Here is a 19744-nt window from a genome sequence, read left to right as displayed (position 1 = left end):
ATCTGCTTGCTGCACTCCACTGATTTACTACTATTATTATTACTAGGTTAATTAGTGCATTATAATTATATATACATACACACACACACACAAATTCCTGGTAGTATATTTGTACATGGACACAGCGTAAGTTGATAGATTTCATCTCCCATCACTGCCTGATGATCTTCCTCCTCCCTCCCTCCCTCCCAATCCCCTTCTAGAGAAGGATTTCCTCTAAAGAACCGCTACATAAACCCAACCTGTAGCCCTCTCCTCCAACAAAAAGGAGGTCAACTGCCAAATCTCCCTCTCTGATGCAAGTGACAAAGAAGAAAAATCAAACCAGGCCACAGCTATCTCTAAATCCAGGAGGGAGAGTTAATGACGGCACCCCCTGCCCTGCCCCACCTCACACCGGGAAGCAGCTGGAAGGTTCTGAGTTAGGACCTCCATGGACTTTCTAGATCCCGCTGGCAGATCCCAGAGGCAGGGGTTAACCTCTGACACCTGTTGTCTCATTATTTGTTATCAAAATCTCTTTTACAGGACTATTCCCCATGGCTGCATGAATTTCCCAAGGAAAATAAAAGTTATTTCTAAGTAAGAGCCTAGGCTGTGATCTTGTTCCCTGAAGAGTTAGTTCAACAAAATCAAAGAAGTCAGAGAAAGAGAAGCAGCAGCCCTTCCCCTCCAAGGAAGCACCCTGGAGCGACTCAGCCCCTAGGGTCGCCTCCTCTGCCCACAGCCATCCTCCAACGCCACCCCAGCTCCCTCTCCCCTCTCACCTGGGCTCACGCTTTCCCTTTTTCCTGCTCATCCACCCTCTGCGCCTTCACTCCGGTGACTCCCAAGAAAACGTGACTTTCTGTTGGAGAAGCCTTCCCGGGAGTTAGGGGTTATCCTTTAATTCAGTTTACTACTCCAGATACTTAGATCCAAGTTTCTTTAGGTTGAAGGCCTCACACTAAACACCACAGCAGACTCTCACAGAGCCATGTGTGCAAACCTTTCTAAGTGTTCCCCATACTTCCCTGCCCTCCTCCATGCTTGGTGTGCACCGGGGTCCAGAACCTCAACAAAAACAAGTGTGTGGCCTCTGATGGGTCCTTCAATCCCCCCGAGACCCAGCCTCCTCTCTGCAGAGGGTGGCAGCACTGGTGAAGAGCAAGGCTTTAAATGAAACGATATGCCTAGAAATAAAGCATCGTAAACACAGAATCATTGGGACTGGAGGAAACAGTGGAGCCCTTTCTTATAACTCAAGGCCATCTATAAAAACCCAGTTATTGGACTAAGAGTCCACACTGGTGTTTCCTCCTGACATCATAATTCTCGAGACCGCCACTAGATCTTCAGCAAAGCAATAAGGTGGAGCCTCCATGGGGCTTCCACGGAGCAGAGCCCCCAGGCCCACAGACCCTGCAGCTCCAGTTACCGAGTTTATTGAGATTTCACTGCTGCTGCTTCTGGTTTTTCTTCCTCTTCTGGTTTTTCTTCCTCTTCTCTAGCAATCGGGCCACTGCTCCTTTTATCTACCACCACTGCCGGCCTACCTCCCTGGGATAGCAGGTCTCCCTCCTCCTAAACCTTCTGAACTTGGGAAATCAGATAAAAAGTTATTAAAAGTTTATTTTTTTAAAAAAAATCTGTAAAGCAAAGCAAGAGTTTCCAACCACTGGAGAAGAGTCAAGGGGCTCCTCTTGGAGGAAATGCAAGGGCTCTGGGTGTGATCAACAGCTCTGAGCTGGTCAGAGGCTCTTTGGCTTCTTTTAGGTTCTGCATAGTACATTAGAAGGCAAGCCTTCTAAATCACAGACTCCAGATAAGAAAGGGGTTTTTACACAACGCCCAGTGTTGCCATTTACTGCTTCTGTATAGAACCCCATCTGGTGCCTATCTACAGACAGGGACATGCATCTGTGTGTCTAACCCACAAGAGACCATGGCCATGTTTGATATGCAGAGAAAATTCATATTAAAAATGGTAAGAGCTTTAACAATGTTTATTCACCTTTTTCCAAAGGTTACTTCATGTTGTGCACACAATCATCTAATGAGATAGGCACTGCTGTCCTCATTTTCTGATAAAGAAATGAAGGGCTCAGAGAGGTTCACTGATTTTCCCAAGGACACACAGAATAAAGAGGACCATTAAGGATCCTAAGTAGTCTGACCCCAAAGCCAGTCCAAAAAGGGATGAAAATATCCCCAGAGGTTATAGAAAAAAAAATTCAAGTCATATTATTAGTTTTTGCTGATGAAGAGTAATAAACTCTAAAACCCATCCAGAAAATTGAGATTCATTACATAACCAGGGAAATGTTTTGATTGGACAAAGGCCCCACACAGGATTGACTGACAGTCATCTTTGCTCTCTAGACTAGTTCTCTCAAATTTTCACAGTCCTCAGACTCATCTGGTAGTGGGGGTGTTTAAACCCAAATGTCTGGGCCCCACCCCAGAAGTTTTGATCCATTGAGTCTGGGGTAGAGTCCAAAGTCTACATCTCTCAAATGTTCCCAGGTGATGCTGCTGCTGCTGGTCCAGGGACCACTCGTTGAGAACCACTACCATTGAGGAATGCAGCCATTTCAGAAAACAGTGAGGCAGGAAGGAAACAGGACAAATCCCCCAATCCTCTTCTCCTGCCCTACAACCTCCTATCAGACACAGATGCTCCCCATCTGATAAACTCAACTGCAAACCAAAGGGCAAAGGAGTCAAGGTCGCACCACCTCTGGGAACTCAGAACAGTGCAGAGGAGGAGTCCACCAACACAACTCCCTCCCCCAGCCCCTTTCCAAATTAAAGGATGCCGAAACCTTCTCTCTGGTCCTTGTCTCCAGGTGCCTCAGCATCCCTGGTGAGTTCTCTTAACCTCAACACACACCCCCTTGGATTGTCCCTCTGTTAAAGTCTCTCAACACATTGGAGTTGAATGCTGTTTTCTATCAAGAAAGATATACCACCAGGAGGCCCTAGACAGCAGCTCTAGGGGTGATGTCTTCCTGAAACTAAAAAGAACCTTTTCTACTTCTTCCTCAAGTAGCATCTACAAAATGCAGGTCAAATATCACATCATCTTTTGGCTATGAATTGTCCATGCAATTAGCAGAACCTGCACAGCATACACAGCAAGACCACTGTGAACAGAGCTCTGTGGCCCTGGAGGAACCGCTCACCCTATGTGCCTGGAACATTCCTAGGTTTTCTTCAGTCCCTGAAGGTCCCACATCCTTGGAAATACCTCCACCCTGGGCAAATCGGGACAACTGGTCTCCCAGATATGTACTCAAGCTTTCTTGCATTAATGAGGCCTCTGCTGAGATCCTAGCAATAGAGTTACAATCGAGAACAGACACCAGTCACTGAGCACTTTCCAAAAGCCTGGCCCCGTGCTGAGCCTGTTATATACATCACCTCACTGATTTCCAACAAACACCCTACAAGCAAGTTACTACTATTAGCCTAATTTCACAGATGATCAAATGGGAGCTCAGAGGACTCAAGGAACTTGTTCAAGGTCATACAGCTTATGAATTAGCCAAGCACTGACTTGAGCCCACAAAGTCTGAGATCAGAGACTGCATTCTTAGGCACCAGGTGATTTCCTTCATGACAGAGGTAGAGCCCACCTCTGCCAGACTTTATTCCTCAAGGAAGACTCAGACCAGAAGCAAAAGGGCAAATCAGGGGCCAAGTCTGAAACCTACAAAGTCGACACTGAGAGGGGACCTACGTGCTCTTTGTTGTGGGGCATCCCCAGAAAGAGCGCAGAGTGATGGTGACTTGGTACCCTTAGAAAATCAGAGGGGACACGATGCAGGCTCAGATGTCTCAGAATCAGAGATCCCTGCAGCAAAATCCATAATATGCAACACCTGATGCCTTTTACAAATCCAAAGGCATTCTCACCTGGGAGCTTCAGCCTCAACCTCTCATTTGTAAAAGTGGAAAAGTAATCCTGTCTCCAATCCAGAAGGACACTACCTGGGGTTAAAGGGACTCAATAAATGTCCAGCCAAAAAACAAACATTTTCCTAAAATGCTGTGTGTGCTAAAGCCCGGGAGGTCTGAAGACCACCATCTCGGGTTCTGAGAAAGAGCACCTTTGTCTCCTGAGCCCTCTGAGTAGAATTAGTGGCAGCCATGTCTAGGGGTCTGACCTCTATTCCAGGACAGGTGAGGATTCTCTGCACAGAATTCTCCTCTTACGAGGCCAGGGTGGTTGAGACCCACTTGCAGGAGTGATGGGCTTCTTTTCTGCAAAGACAGCTCCCCCCACATACCTCTTCTTGTCCTAAAAATCAGCATCACATGGTGGCTAAGAACCTGGACTCTGAAATCAGACAGCCACAGTGCGACTGTGGCCAAAGCCTTGAACTTGTAGGAAGTCAGTTCTCTTATCTGACACAGGGGAGTGTCGTGCCTGCCTCATGGGATCGTCATGAGGATTAAATGAAGCCTTAGAATTCTCATGGAAGTTTCTGAAAGAAGGCGGCTTTCCACCCCGGAATTTCAAATAGGACCAAAGTTTTCCCATAACTTATGACTTCAGCACAACAGGTGCCACAAAGCCAATCAGAGGAAGAGCAGAAAGCGGTGGCTGAGGACAGAGATCCCAGCATGGAGTCACTTGGGTTCCAGTCCTGGCTCTGCCACTCACTCCTCTTGTGGCCCTGGGCTCCCTCCTTTGCCACCTTGTCCTCCAGTTTTGATGATAAGTGTACCCACATCACAAGACTGTTATGGAGACTGGATGAGTAACAATTAGTGAAGCCCCTGAAGAGTGTCCGGCTCCTTCCCAGCACCTGCTTTACATGCATGGTGACAGTGTTCCCTCCTTGGTAGTCACTTCACCTCCAGAATTTATTCCCTGGGTGTTGTGTTTGAATCCTTCACGCTCTGCAGACACAGCCCGGTGCACCTGCGTTTCTCATAACTTTTTAATCTGGTTCCTATTATCCCTCTATCATCCATCATTTCACCAAATGATTTGACATCTCCTTCTATTTTCCGATTTTCATTCCAACAGAAGGCAAATGTATGCTTTGGGGGTTTAGAAATCTTCATCCCAGGGGAGCGAAAATCCCTTCTGTCGCAGTCTAATTGGGACTATTCTAATGGAGTGACTGCTGGAAATGAACAATCCTAGAAACAGACTCTGTGTCATGTCCTGGTCCCAGCTCATCCTTGTCCCCCAGTTCCACAACTCATCCCTTTTGAAAAAAACTAGGGGTGGTATCATGAAACAAATTGATCAATTGGGAAAAGTGGATTTTTAACATATTTAACTTTTACCATAGATCTCAAGTGATTTCCTTTTCAAGAAAAATAAATGTTAGAGACCTAGAATTCCAGTTCTTAGGAAACACAAAGGTCATCACATCGTTTCCCAGATGGGAAAACTGCTCAGGACCAAGGCATCTCTAAACACAGAGAAGATTGCACAACATTATCCCCCTGCATCATATGTGCCTTTCTGAGGACTCAAGTTGACCCCAGAGCCAGAGACTGTCCCAAGGAAGAAACTCTGCTATTTCTTGGTAGGCAATGAAGTGCTGGTCCCAGGAGGTCCCTAGAGAGAGAAGTGGATGTAGGAAGAAAACAGAGACTGAGCCTGGCACAAACCCCTCCAAGGACCTGGGGCACACCTGCTCAGATGCCTCCCTGTGTCCGCAACACAATTCCCTAATTCCTTCCTAACCAGACACAGCAGACCAGACGTCCTAGAATTCCCCAAAGGAATTCTCATTACAAACTATGCATGGAAAACAAAATACAAATTTATTTTGCAAAGATGACTGAAGAAAACAATGTAAACATTTTTTTTAAAAAAATCCCTATCATTCATACCCAATTAGGAAATCTTAAACTCCAAGGGTGTCACTTTTTTAAGAGAATAATTTAAATGCAGAACTATTACAAACAGAGGCACAATTAACATGTATGTTCCTCCCTATCAAGAATTATCCACTAATTTTGACATTCCTCAAAGTATACTCCCAAATAAAATAGACTATATCCTAGCTAAAATATCCTCTACCCAGCATGTTAGTGATTCTTCTAAGACGCAGACTCCCATCTGCTTCTGTACTGACATAGTCATCCACATGTGATCATCAGTATCTATTTGATTGTTACATCCCTAAAATCAGCTCTATTTTCTTCCCACAGGAGAGGATGTGGCTTTGAAGAGGCTGAGTTTGGTTCATAAACCAGAAGAGCCTGATATTTGGACAAATTCCTTAAAAAGATATTCAGATTACTGGCAGATTGTCATCCAAGATGGTGACACACAAGGGCAGTGGCATAGCAAAACTTGGGATGTGACTGTGTACAAGCAGGATTAGGCCAGTGTGGATGTTTCATCAACTCTGCTCACCATCAGGGAGCCAAGAGGAGAGAAAAGGCCAAGCCCAAATAGACTCTGTCTACACTGGCCTGTGTGGGTCACCTGCTTCTATGACACCCTGTATTTTTTTGGTTAAATAAATCAAGAACTTATAGCAGTCTGGGAGTACCTACAAGGTCTCCGCTAAATAATCAGTAACCCATCCAAAATTATGCTTTTGGTATCAGAAGTGGGGTAGACACAAACAGCCCACCAAACCAGACAGATTTTGGACAAGGACCAGAATGCCAAAGTAGAAAACAATGAGTTGAACCTTCCTAAAATATAAGCATTTTTGGAGCAGGAGCTGAATCTAGTGAGATTTATCCAATGTTCCTCTTCCTCCAACCACCAGGACCTAACATAAGATAAAAGTTGTCCTAGCCAATGGCTATAGGCCAAGGCAAAATTCCTGGAATAATCTAGGAAAGTAAAGCTAGGAGTAGGACTAAGGATCTCAAAAAAAAAAGCTAAAACCTAAAAGGTAAAAATGACTGAGATTTGAGTCAAAAATCTATGGATCACAAAAGAATCCTCCGTGATCAACACTGGAAAAGGTTATCTGGAATAAGGGAGGTACCAAGGATCCCCCAGAGCTCCAGAGGTGGCCAGCACCTTTTCAAGGACAAATGACAGCTGCTGAGATTTTGAAGGTGAGAGGAAACACGATTCCAACTGAGAAATACTTCAAGGCTCACTAGGCCAATTCTCTCAGAAGCCGTAGCAAAATAGACTCTACACGGGGAAATGTGGATGCACACTAAATGTGTTACATGTGGGAAAGGGGTACAGAGAAGTGAGAAAGCCAAGTCACCGCCTTCACTTTAAAAGTGACCGATGAGACTTGTCCCAAGCTACAGTTTTAAATGAAGAAATTCTGTTACAAAATATGTATACACTTTTTATAGGCAGCAGTGACCTTGGAACTCTGAAATTTGCTCAAATTAATTGCATTTCTCCACCAAAAACGGTGTTGAGAGGATCAAGTCCCAGAAATACTACTTTGGGACTTGAAGCCCTCTGAGCAAAACATTTAAAGGACTTAACTTTAACTGGAAAACTGACATTGATAAGCACACACTCACCCCTCACCGCACCCTCCCCCTAAAACACCACACTTCTTAAACTTCTGTTAGACGCAAGGTGGGTGCAGTACCTAGATTTAGTTAAGGGGTTTGCATATGGAAGTGGAGTGTCTTAATAGTTAAAAACTAGACGTTTCCTCCCTTTCAGTAGGTTCCACAGTTCCTTAGTAAACCTAATTAAAATGGCCTCAAGACAATGCAACCTAAGCATTAGAGAGCTGGCCTCTGCTTTGTTCCAGACAATTTTGTTTAGGGGAAGATAACCATCCTGAACTAGAGCCAGCTGAGATACAGGGACCAGCTGGCAAGACGCCCAGGTTCTTTAGGGCTAGAAGCTTTGGGAAAATAACTGATCATTCTTCCCATCCCCATCCCTGATTTGAGACCGTGTAGAATCTTTGGCTTAAAGTCTCCATTTCTAAACTGGAAAACCATCCCCCCACCCACACACACACACACACACACCAATATACCCATTTCCTATAATAAAAGGTGAAAAAACAATGCAAAATTAGAAGAGATGATAAATGGACAATGTTAGCTACAGGAAACGTTTTAGTGGAAAGAAAAGAAAAAGAAAAAGCAAAGATTAATAGTTAAGACATCCAGGAGCTCTGGAACTAAAAATAAGGGAAGGACCAGGCACAGAAAAGGCTTTGAACTCAAAACTGGTACAGCAGAGCAGAGCAAGGTCCTTGACCCAGGCCTGTTATGTACCGTCGTGCAAGTTGCACACAACCACATGCAACCACCCCAACCTAGACACCTAGAAACATTACGCCCCACCTTCCTCATATCAGAAAGGGTACTTTGCACCCAACAGTCAGATTTATCAGGGCCTGGGTGGGGACAGTTAATAAACGAGAAACTTCTCTAAACGCCAAGCCTCTTGAAGTGAAAGTGTTTGCCCTTCTGCAAGGATCATGGAGGACATACTCAGTATGTTCTGGAGTACTTCTTCCCCAAGGTCACCTTGTGGAAATGGCTCCTCAGGTCCTGGGGTTGTGATTTTCCTGCTTAAATTCAGGCACTGCCTAGTCAATAATGAGGGGACCTCTGGCACCATCCCCCGCCACAGAGATGGTGAATCTAGGAAAACCGGGAAATTCCTGGAGAAGGAACCTTCCAGAAAGTCCAGGGTCAGGCACGCCCGTCTGGATTTTAACAAAGCATCTTTCCTGGAGGACCTTGTGGGGTTCCAAGCACAGTTACTCTAACAACCTGCTGCGACTGTGATTCCTCGGGATGATGGCACCCCTGTGGTCACCCCCAGGGTTCCACGGGACAGGCTTTGATCTCTAGGATAATCTGCATGTTTACACTAAGCCTTCCAGCTGCTGTAACTCATTGAATCCTCTATGTCAGTTTGTGTGTGTGTGACAATAGGGAAAAAATGAGAAATGAGTCAGAAAGGTTGAACACAAGTGCTAATTTTAAAACTCAGGATATCTAAATGTAACAAAATACTCATTTTTAGTGAGACTGAATAATGCCCCTCATCTATAGCTGCTTTTTAGAAACTGATTCTTATGGAATCTAGGCACTAGGGTAAAAATTTTCGTTCTTACAAAAACACCATAGTACTTCAACTTGGGGGAGGATCCAAGTTTTAAAAGTTATCTAATGGTCTTCATATTAATTTACATTTACTTTGATAAAGTCTTCTAATTAACTTTCTTTTAAAAAAAATTGTGTTAAATCAATTCTGAGACAATAAGTCTCTCTACTCAAAGATCCCTTCAAACAAGATTCACATCAAGCTGCCACTGGTATACTCCCCACAAATGAAAAGAATTAAAAGATTCCAATACACTCGGGAGGTTATATTTGTATTTCTCCTCCATCTGACCCTCTGAAATGGTTCCAAATGATCGCTGAAGTCTGAAATCCATACCTGTGATGGTTACTTGTGTGACTCGACTTGATGGACTCAGGGATGCTTAGATTGATGGCAAAACTTCACTTACTTGCACTGGTAAACCGAGTACAGAAGATGGCCCTCCCCAGTGTGAGTGGACATCATCCAGTCCACAGAGGCCTGAAAAGAACTCTGCCTGAGCTGGGCCATCCCTCATCTCCTGTCCCAAGGTATCCGTGCTTCAGTTCTTAGACTCTCTGATAGATCAGGACTTACACCAACAGCTCCCCCCCCCCAACTCTAAGACTTACACCATCAACCTTCCCAAGGCCTCCGCTGGCAGACAGCAGATCAGACAGCTGGCACTGGTCAGTCTCTAGAACTGTGTGAATCGATACCTACAATAAACCTACATTATATATCCTCTTATGGATCCCCCACGGATCCTATTATACATCCTATGATATGTTCTGTTGGTTCCGTTTCTTTGGAGAACCCTAATATGGCTCCATTATGTGATTTCCTCCCCCGGAGTGTGGGCTGGACTTGCTTCTGACAAACAGCACAGCAAAAGTAGTGGATGTCACTTCCAAAAGTGGGTTACAAAAGATTGTAGCCCCCACCTCATCACAGTCTTCTGCCCCTTCCCTCTACAGAGCCAGCAACTACGCGATGAGCTGCCCCATGGAGGGGCCCACATGGCGAAGAACTGAGGGCAACCTCTGGCCAACAGCTAGTGAGAACGGGGCCCTCGAGTAAGAGCCCAAGAGTAACCAAATCCTGCCAGCAACCGCATGGCAAGCTGGGAAACAGATCCTCCCCTTTCCCCTGGGTGGATGGCAGCCCCCCCACGCCGGATACTTTGACCCCAGACTGAAAGAGTCTCAAGAGCCAGAAAACCCAGCAGTGCCACACCAGATTCCTGAAGTGGTGAGATAATAAAGCCACCAATTTTGAGGGAGTTACTTGCTGCACTACAATAGAAAGTTAGTACTGTCCTCTGTAATGAAACTCGGGGTTATTTTTTCTTTTCCAAAAGTTGGTACCAAGGTGGATCCATCACTGGACCTGTACACTTGGAAGCCAATCCCAAGATGCTCCAGGAAAAAGGAAATTCTAACATCAACCTTAAGGCTATATTTAAGTACAGAGTATGACAACGTTGACAAAATTATTTTTTAATTATTAAGTTCTCACATTCAAACCAACTTTAGAAAATCAGGGAGATAAATGATCATAAATGGATGCTCTTCAAAACGTCTTCCTTTTCTATCCCTGTCACCACCAGCAATCCCTGTTTTGCCCAGTTCTAGGCCAGGGATCAAAAGAAACACCTCAAATGTACATTCTACATCCTGATGTCCCCAGAACTCTTTAAAAATAAAAACTGAGGGATTCCACCTATTGGGTCCCCTTCTTCCTCCGGGAGAAGTCTTTTCTGCTGTCCTTTAATAAACTTCTACTTTCTACTCTGAAAAAAAAAAAAAAAAAAAAAAAAATAAAAAATAAAAACTGACTATATATTTGGGTCAAAAACAAAAACCGAGAAGGGAGCCCGAAGATCCAGCCTGTTGTCATAGAAAAATATTCTCTCCAAGATGTCTGGCAGTGGTATCTAGACCTAGTTTGGAGGAGCTCCCATTGGCCAAACTGTGATAATTTGGGCAGGAAAAAAAAAACATAATTATAGTCAATTAGAGGAAGTCGAGACCATCCAAGGCCACAGATACATAAGGGTGGTTCAACATTAAGCACTTTAAAAACAAAAATCTTGCTTGTTGATATGAATTCATTCATTCATTCTCAGCAACAGAGACCAGGGCACGAGCCCTTCGGGATGAATGTATAACCTTTCACCCTGAGTGATGGGAAGATGGGCAGAAATGGGCTATGATCTCATGACAGGTCTTAGGAGGACTTAGGACAGAAGTAGAGTAAGGCCATATCAAGGGTGGGCAGGAAAAGAAAAAAAAGCAGCCTAGGGTGCTCAGAGACACGTGGGCCATATCCTCCTGCTCAGAAAGGTCAAGGCTTGCAAACTCCTTCTAAGAACAGTGCACACTGTCAGCGCTCAGCTCTGGCCCAGGGTCGAAGGAAGCCCCCACAAAACCTGGGTGCAGCTGCTGGCTTCCCTCCAACAGCTGTTCACCTTGGAACCCAAGAGGCCAAAAAATGTTCGGTCAGCTCCTGACGGGACATCTTCCGCTTAATGACGAAGGAAACAAACTCGTGGTCTTATCCTCTTCCCCCCACCAATCCAGACCCTACCAAAAGCCTATCTTCATTTTTAACAGACATTGCCAAGTTAGTACTCAAAAACCTGTTTCCATTTTCACTTCTCAATGGTGAACAAAGCCATCTAATTGCTCAGATCCTTGCCAAAATGTGATAGTCCTAAATTTTTAAATTTTTTGCCAAATTGATGGGCAGGAGAGAGGGGAATGCAAGTTTATAGATTTAATTCACAGTCTAAAGACACTTTAAAAAAAAAAGCAGGCAATTTGCCTTGCAAGTAAAAAATACAACAAACTATTTTAGAAGCTGACAAGAGATAAGGTTTTCATGGTGCCCTCTCCTGAGTGCCCATTTTTGTGCCAGGGACCAAGCTCAACAACTCACAGGAATCTTCTCCAGCTCCGATAGCACCAAGCTGCTACTATTTCTGCCCCACAGATGCAGAAACAGAGGTTCAGAACAGTGACTCGAACTATCAACTCTCACAATTACGTGGGGGAGTTGAGATTTATACTTGAGTCTAAACAAAGGTCCACACTCAAATACAAATTTAGCAGCTTTATGCTATAAAGTCTCATCAGTTGTCAATGTATCATCCTGTGATTTTCAGTAAATCTATCATGACACAACCATCATCACCTTCCAGTTCTCAAGTCTTTTTCTATCTCTCATGTCCACTTGGCTGGAAACCTGTGCCACCATGCACAGCCCTGGGCAACCACGGCTCTGCTCTTGGTCTCTACAGATCTGCCTTTTCTGAGTAGCTCATGTAATGAGAAGTCTTTTGCATGTGCCTTCTTTCACGTAGCACAGTGTTTCTGAGGTTTATGCAGGCTGTTGGATGTGTCCGTCATTCATTCCTTTCCATTACAAGTAGCATCCTCCTGGATGCATTCACCAGCTGATGGACCTCTGTATGGTTTTTGGCTCTGGGATACTAGGGACAATGCTGCTGTGAACATTCATTTCGTGTCTTTCTGTGGACATATGTTTTCCTTTCTGTCGAGCAGATTCCAAGAAGCAGGACTGCTGGAGCCTATGGGAAGTGTATGTTTTTCAAGAAACTGCCAAACTGCTTACCAAAGCGGCTTCATCATTCTTCATTGTCTCCAGCATCTGATAAAAATTTTAAGCTGAATATTCAGGAAATGTGAAAGCTTTGGGTTCCACTCAGGCACAGGGGACGTGTACATCAGTCATGTGTATTAGATGCCCGAGTCCAGTGTGGGGGGAAAAAAGGTAAGCCTGTAACTCTGAAGACCCCTTCAATTCATTAGTGATTCACCCCACCCCATGTATGCACTTAGGATGGGCCAACTGAAACAGCACTGACATTTAGGGGTAAAAGAGGCCCTAATGACCACCATTTCTCAATGGGTGCTTCATCCATCCACCACTCTGTTTTATTAATACTCATTTTTCCTTATCAAGCAGGTCCATTGGGGTCTCTGTCTAGAAGCCTCACTGGGACCTTCTGTATCTTCTTTAGAACCTGCAGCTCTCATCCACAGATAACAAATGGCATTCTCATGCCCATTTCACCCTCTCACAGGCAAACATGTCCAGTAAGACCATTCAGATGCTGAATCCCTGACCCCAGCCAGTCACCCTGGCTCACTGGACACAATGCTATTGATCAACACTTGTCCCTTTGGCTGCATCTGACTGTTAGTAATCCATTAAAAAATCTGTGGCTTTCTTCCTCTCCAAACCAATTTGAATCCATTTTATAAGATGTCGTGAGACACTCCAACTGCTTTCTAATATCTCCATGATATTGGCTCCTAGACCCAATTCTGTAATATGTTTGCAAATGCTGTTACGCTTGTCGAATGTGGTTTGTTTTCAAGAACCTCATAGATTTTTTATTGGTTTGCTTGCTACAGCCCACTCTATGTCTTTACCAAGTGTACAACACAGCCTTCCTCCAGGCACCAGAACATCAGGCATTTGATTTGTAGGTTCAGTAAGAGAAGGCAATGGGCCTGGCACAGAACCTGAAAGCAAGAAAGAATGTGTGCAGGAGGGTGGCAGGAAAGCAAAGAGGACATACCCAAGCACTGTTGTGTTATGACGCATAACCAGTTGTGTTTAAAAAAAAAAAAAAGTCCTAATCCAAAAGTTAACAAGAGCAAAATGGACCAAAGTATATTGTCATATTGGGCTGGGGTTGTGGCTCAGTGGTAAAACACTTGCCTAGCACGTATGAGGCACTGGGTTTAATCCCCGGCATCACATAAAAAATTTTAAATAAAAATAAAATATATATGTTGTCATATTGTGTGCATGTATGAGACGACAACAAGCCCCACTATTCTGAATAGGTACAGGGCACCAATAAGAAATACTTTTTTAAAAATTTAAATTCTTAAAACTAAACATTGTCTATCTAACGAATGGCCAAACTTACTCATCTGTTGGAAATTTTCAATGGAAATTTCTCTAAAAGGAATCGAGTCCCCCAAAAGGAGAAAAACTAAAAATCACCAGCAAAATCCAGCCACCCTGTTGTCAATTCCTAGGTGAGCTTAACACTGATGGCCCCGGCCCATGTACATGCACCAATGCCAAGTCCAGTGACAGACGAGGCTCCTCTCTGGTACAAAGAACCTACTCGGCACCGGACAGTCTTCTACTCTCTCTGTGCACGTCATCTTAGTCAGTCTTCACAGAAGCCAGCGAGGCAACTCTAATTATCCTCACTTTACAGATGAGAAGCTGGGGACCCAAGAAGATAAATGGCTTGCCCAAACTGGCACAGTGAGTAAGAGGCAGAAGCAGGACTGAAACCAAGGGCTTCAGACTCCAAAGCTCTTTTCTCTAAACCCCACTGCCTCTAAGCTAAATTCCCCCATCCCGGTCGCCCTGAGACTCCACTATCTCTTCATCATCATCAATAAATATTTATCAAGGACCACTGCCAACGCAGCCTCGCTCTAGTTTCCACAGCAACACACTGTCAGAGAGTCATGGGAGTATCCCGTGCTTGAAAGAAGGATGCTGTAATGTCCTCTGATCATGGCTCTGAAAGGTGACAGTTACACTACTACAGGCGACTCCGTCTCAGCTGGCAGCCTTGAGGCTGCAGGAGCTGTAGTGAGGACAAGCGAGGAGGAATTAAAGTAGAGGAGAAAGATAATGGGTGGTAACGCAAGAAGATGCTCTGCATTACTGTGTCTGTGACTGTCGCGGGAACAGAGTCCAAGCCAGGACTGCGCATTAATTGTTCTTCTATTAGGAAACAAATCAAGCAATCCAGAAGAGAAAGTAAAATTTGACTGTACTGCTAACGGTTCCCCCAGAGGTATCCGCCAGTGATTATCCAGTTAAACGGCTACATTGCTAACAACTGCCACCTCAGTCGGTCCCCTTTAAGATCCGGTTATGTCTTCAATATACAGATTCTGAAACCCACTAGTAAATGGACTAATTATCCCCTTATCTGTTTGTTTAACTGCCTCCCCCTTCCCTCACTCCAAATCATGTTTTGCACACTGTTAACATGCTGGGGTTGTTTTGTTTTGTTTTGTTTTAAATTTTATTATTTTTTTTTATTGGTTGTTCACAACATTACAAAGCTCTTGACATATCATATTTCATACATTAGATTGAAGTGGGTTATGAACTCCCAATTTTACCCCAAATGCAGATTGCAGAATCACGCCGGTTACACATCCACAATTTTACATAATGCCCTATTAGTAATTGTTGTATTCTGCTACCTTTCCTATCCCCTACTATCCCCCCTCCCCTCCCCTCCCATCTTCTCTCTCTACCCCATCTACTGTAATTCATTTCTCTCCTTGTTTATTTCCCCTCACAACCTCTTATATGTAATTTTGTATAGCAATGAGGGTCTCCCTTCATTTCCATGCAATTTCCCTTTTCTCTCCCTTTCCCTCCCATCTCATGTCTCTGTTTAATGTTAATCTTTTCTTCCTGCTCTTCCTCCCTGCTCTGTTCATAGTTGCTCTCATTATATCAAAGAAGACATTTGGTATTTGTTTTTTAGGGATTGGCTAGCTTCACTAAGCATAATCTGCTCTAGTGCCATCCATTTCCCTGCAAATTCTATGATCTTGTCATTTTTTATTGCTGCATAGTACTCCATTGTGTATAGATGCCACATTTTTTTTTCCATTCATCTATTGAAGGGCATCTGGGTTGGTTCCACAGTCTAGCTATTGTGAATTGTGCTGCTATGAACATCGATGTGGCAGTATCCCTGTAGCATGCTCTTTTAAGGTCTTCAGGGAATAGTCCGAGAAGGGCAATAGCAGGGTCAAATGGTGGTTCCATTCCCAGCTTTCCCAGGAATCTCCAAACTGCTTTCCAAATTGGCCGCACCAATTTGCAGTCCCACCAACAATGTACAAGTGTACCCTTTTCCCCACATCCTCGCCAGCACTTGTTGTTGTTTGACTTCATAGTGGCTGCCAATCTTACTGGAGTGAGATGGTATCTTAGGGTGGTTTTGATTTGCATTTCTCTGACTGCTAGAGATGGTGAGCATTTTTTCATGTACTTATTGATTGATTGTATATCCTCCTCTGAGAAGTGTCTGTTCAGGTCCTTGGCCCATTTGTTGATTGGGTTATTTGTTATCTTATTGTCTAATTTTTTGAGTTCTTTGTATACTCTGGATATTAGGGCTCTATCTGAAGTGTGAGGAGTAAAAATTTGTTCCCAGGATGTAGGCTCCCTATTTACCTCTCTTACTGTTTCTCTTGCTGAGAAAAAACTTTTTAGTTTAAGTAAGTCCCATTTGTTGATTCTTGTTATTAACTCTTGTGCTATGGGTGTCCTATTAAGGAATTTGGAGGCCGACCCCACAATATGTAGATCGGAGCCAACTTTTTCTTCTATCAGATGCAGAGTCTCTGATTTGATATCAAGCTCCTTGATCCATTTTGAGTTAACTTTTGTGCATGGCGAGAGAAAGGGATTCAGTTTCATTTTGTTGCATATGGATTTCCAGTTTTCCCAGCACCATTTGTTGAAGATGCTATCCTTCCTCCATTGCATGCTTTTAGCCCCTTTATCAAATATAAGATAGTTGTAACTTTGTGGATTAGTCTCTGTGTCCTCTATTCTATACCATTGGTCCACCCACCTGTTTTGGTACCAGTACAATGCTGTTTTTGTCACTATTGCTCTGTAATATAGTTTGAAATCTGGTATGGCTATACCACCTGATTCACACTTCCGGCTTAGAATTGCTTTTGCTATTCTGGGTCTTTTATTTTTCCATATGAATTTCATGATTGCTATGCTGTTTTTAAATGTTTCTGTTTGTTTGTTTGTTTGGGGTTTTTTGTTTTGTTTTATCATTCCTTACAAAAATTGCCGTGGCTCATGAAACACATGTTAGAGTAAAAAAGGAAATTGCCTTTTGATGACAAGCTTCTGCTTCTGACTTTTGGATACCGTGACCAACATGTTACAGCGAAGCCTATCATCCCAACTATGTCTTGGATGTAAGCTTACAAATTGAAATTGCTTTCGAGACTGGGACTCTTCAGATCAAAGCAGTATGAAAAACACACCACTGAGTTTTAAAATGCATTATTTACCCAGACTTGCCAAAAGTTTCAAATAAGATACTTTAAAGGAAATCAACCTATTCATCATATCTGTGGTAGATTTGGATTCCAACAAGACTGTGTTTAGAAACAAAACAAGTTCATTTTTTTAAAAGTCAACATTTCTGTATCTACAAAAACAGACGTCTATCCAGAAACCTGGAAAGAAATCTAATTTAAGAGATTCAGTTAGCATTAAAAACCAAGAAGGAGAATATAGATATACACAGAAAATCCCCATTTCTACAAATGAATAAGGTTTAGAATGCACCAAATCCCCAACGCAGGCTAATCCCGCTCCTTTAAGGAGCCCTGGGAACAAACGCAGGCACTTGCTAAATATATAGTAGGTTTGCAGAAGGCGCCCAGCTCAGGTAACCCAAAAGAAACATATGGCGCCTTAACAGTAGATTTCTTCCCAAACTGTACTCCACAGTTGCTTTTCTTCCCCCATGTGTTCCGAAGAGCAAACAAAGAAAAGGTGCTTGCTCCTCACACTTCTCTAAATGTTTTAACAAAAGGCTGCTGAATAAACACATTACTCATTTAAAAATTGAAAAGAAGTTCTATTCCTGAGATGAAAGCACCTAGATTTGCATTTTAACAGTTGTGGGCGAGCACCACCTGGCGGTAGCATCCGGAACACTCGTGCGTTCAGCCCCTGGACAGCTTCCCGAGCCCGCACCGGTTTTAGAGCGGGCGACCCAAGAACTAGGAGACCCGTGGTGGAATACGCTTGATCTCTGGTTCTGCCGCGGGACCGTAACTATTACTGATGTGTGATTGGCCAGCCAAGCCTTGGAGGACAGTAAAATCTGAGTCACGAAACATACCCAGGTCCTCGGGACTGCCCCAGCATCCTCCTTCCCTAACCTCCCTTAGTATACTTGACACAAATCCCAAAATGAGAAAACCAGGGGCTGTGCACCAGCTTTGGAATGGTGTTGGGGCTGTCTCTCTCCTCTCCCTTGCTAATCCAGCCTTTCAGCTTCACACACAAGGAGCGTCTTCCTCGCCCTGCTTCCCAGCCACGGAAATAGGCTGCCCCTTCACAGAAGTCTGATGTTCAGTTTCCATTTTAGAATCAAGAGAAGGAGACTAACGCATTTCCAGTGGAATGTCACTACAGTAGTTCTTAATCTCAAAAGCGGGCTGTTTAAAGACGTTACACTTCCCTCAGGTTCATCTCCCCCCACCACCCCTCCCCATAATACACCGGCACAGCTGTTGCTTAGTATTCCAAAAGAATCTCTTCCTAAGTCCTGCTTGATTAGCTCCACCGGCCCCTGTGGTCCCAGCAACCTCAGCTGAGCATGGTCACACCAAAGCCAAAGGGTGCTAAGAAACTTCAAGGTGATTTCTGAACTTGGTACACCTGCATCACCTCCTCCCATCTCTCCTACCCTCCACTGCCTGCTCTTCGGGGACTGTGGATGGAAGCTGACTGCAGTGGGATTTGGTGATGGGTAAGACCCCATCCGTGGTAGTCTCTTTGCACATGTCAACTTAGCCTTAGGAGCACACCAGCGCAAACTCCCACACGGGGGAACTACTTCTCCCCTACCTCCTAGGGACTGAACCCAAATATGAACTTTTCAGGCGCAGACAAGCTCACAGGTTAAAGCCACTCCACTTGAAGGGCCTTAACAGGGGGTGCCCATTACTCCGGATAAAAGGCACGGGGTAAGGTGGAGGCACTATTGTTTCAGTCATGAATGCAAACACTCCCATGGGTACCTTGAGTGGCTTGCTTGGGGACAAGCTAAGGAGTGCCGCATGTTTTGAAGAAGACGGGGGCTTACTGTGTGTCTCTGAGGAGAAAAGAAAAGCCACCGCCCTGGTAGCCTCGGCCTGCTAGGGACCTGTCCTCCCCAGTTAAAGCGCGCACTGCCCAACGAGCTGCCAGGGAGAGAATATTCTCCCCGGGGCGCCAATGCCGCTTCTCATCTCGCCGCGGCCCCAAACACTCGAGTGACAGATTCCGACAAGTGGGAGGCAGCAAGTGGAAATATTCGCAACAACCGCGGAAAGTTACTCCAGCCCCGGGGGCCGGCAGGAAAGTAAAGCGAGGAACTTGGCGAAACGCGGGCCGCCGAGGGACGCGCGGGGCCGAGCACGCTGTTGAGGACGCTCCTGCACACCGCGGCCCGCGTCTCGCAGCTGGGACCCGAGCTCGGGCCACTGGGCCCTGCGTCCTCGGAGAGATCGCAGAACTTTCTCAGCGGAAGGCCCGCGGCGGGGGCCCGGGCGTATCAGGGAAGGAGAGGGGAGCCGGGCGGGCGCACTCACCTGCGGCGCTCTGTGCCCGGGCGCCGGGCAGCGGCGGCAGCTGCAGCCGCAGGAGCAGGCTGAGGGCGAGCGCGGCGAGGCTCGCCATCCGGGCGGCGGCGGGCGGCTCAGCCCCTTCCCGCGGGGGCCGGGGCCGGGACTGGGGCGGGCGCGGGGCGGCCCCGCATCGCCGGCGCGGCCGCAGGCTGTGGGCGCCGCTGGGCGCTCCAGCTGGCTCTAATCGGGCTCCGGGAGCCGGCGCCGCTGCGCTCCGAGCCGAGGCGCGGCGCGAACTGAGGCGGGAGGCTGGGCGGGGGCGGGACGCGGGGGCCGGGGGGCG

At 45.3% G+C, this 19744-nt stretch overlaps 1 protein-coding gene across 9 annotated transcripts in view; it reads right to left on the bottom strand.

The window, feature by feature from the left end:
- PTPRT (protein tyrosine phosphatase receptor type T) overlaps positions 1–19513 on the bottom strand; it is a gene marked incomplete at both ends in the record, with an annotated part of 1075443 nt that extends 1055930 nt beyond the window's left edge. For all 9 annotated transcript variants that reach the window (XM_081292389.1, XM_081292384.1, XM_081292383.1 and 6 more), the window contains one exon: positions 19426–19513. In XM_081292389.1, coding sequence (XP_081148515.1) covers positions 19426–19513 — 88 coding nt within the window. The remainder of the gene's footprint in view (positions 1–19425) is intronic.
- Positions 19514–19744: the final 231 nt, after the last annotated feature.

Source organism: Spermophilus citellus (assembly GCF_964194105.1).
Source record: "Spermophilus citellus genome assembly, chromosome: 4".
Classification (NCBI taxonomy): domain Eukaryota; kingdom Metazoa; phylum Chordata; class Mammalia; order Rodentia; family Sciuridae; genus Spermophilus; species Spermophilus citellus.
Note: the sequence above shows the minus strand (reverse complement) of the source record. Positions and strands in the feature narration are given on the sequence as shown.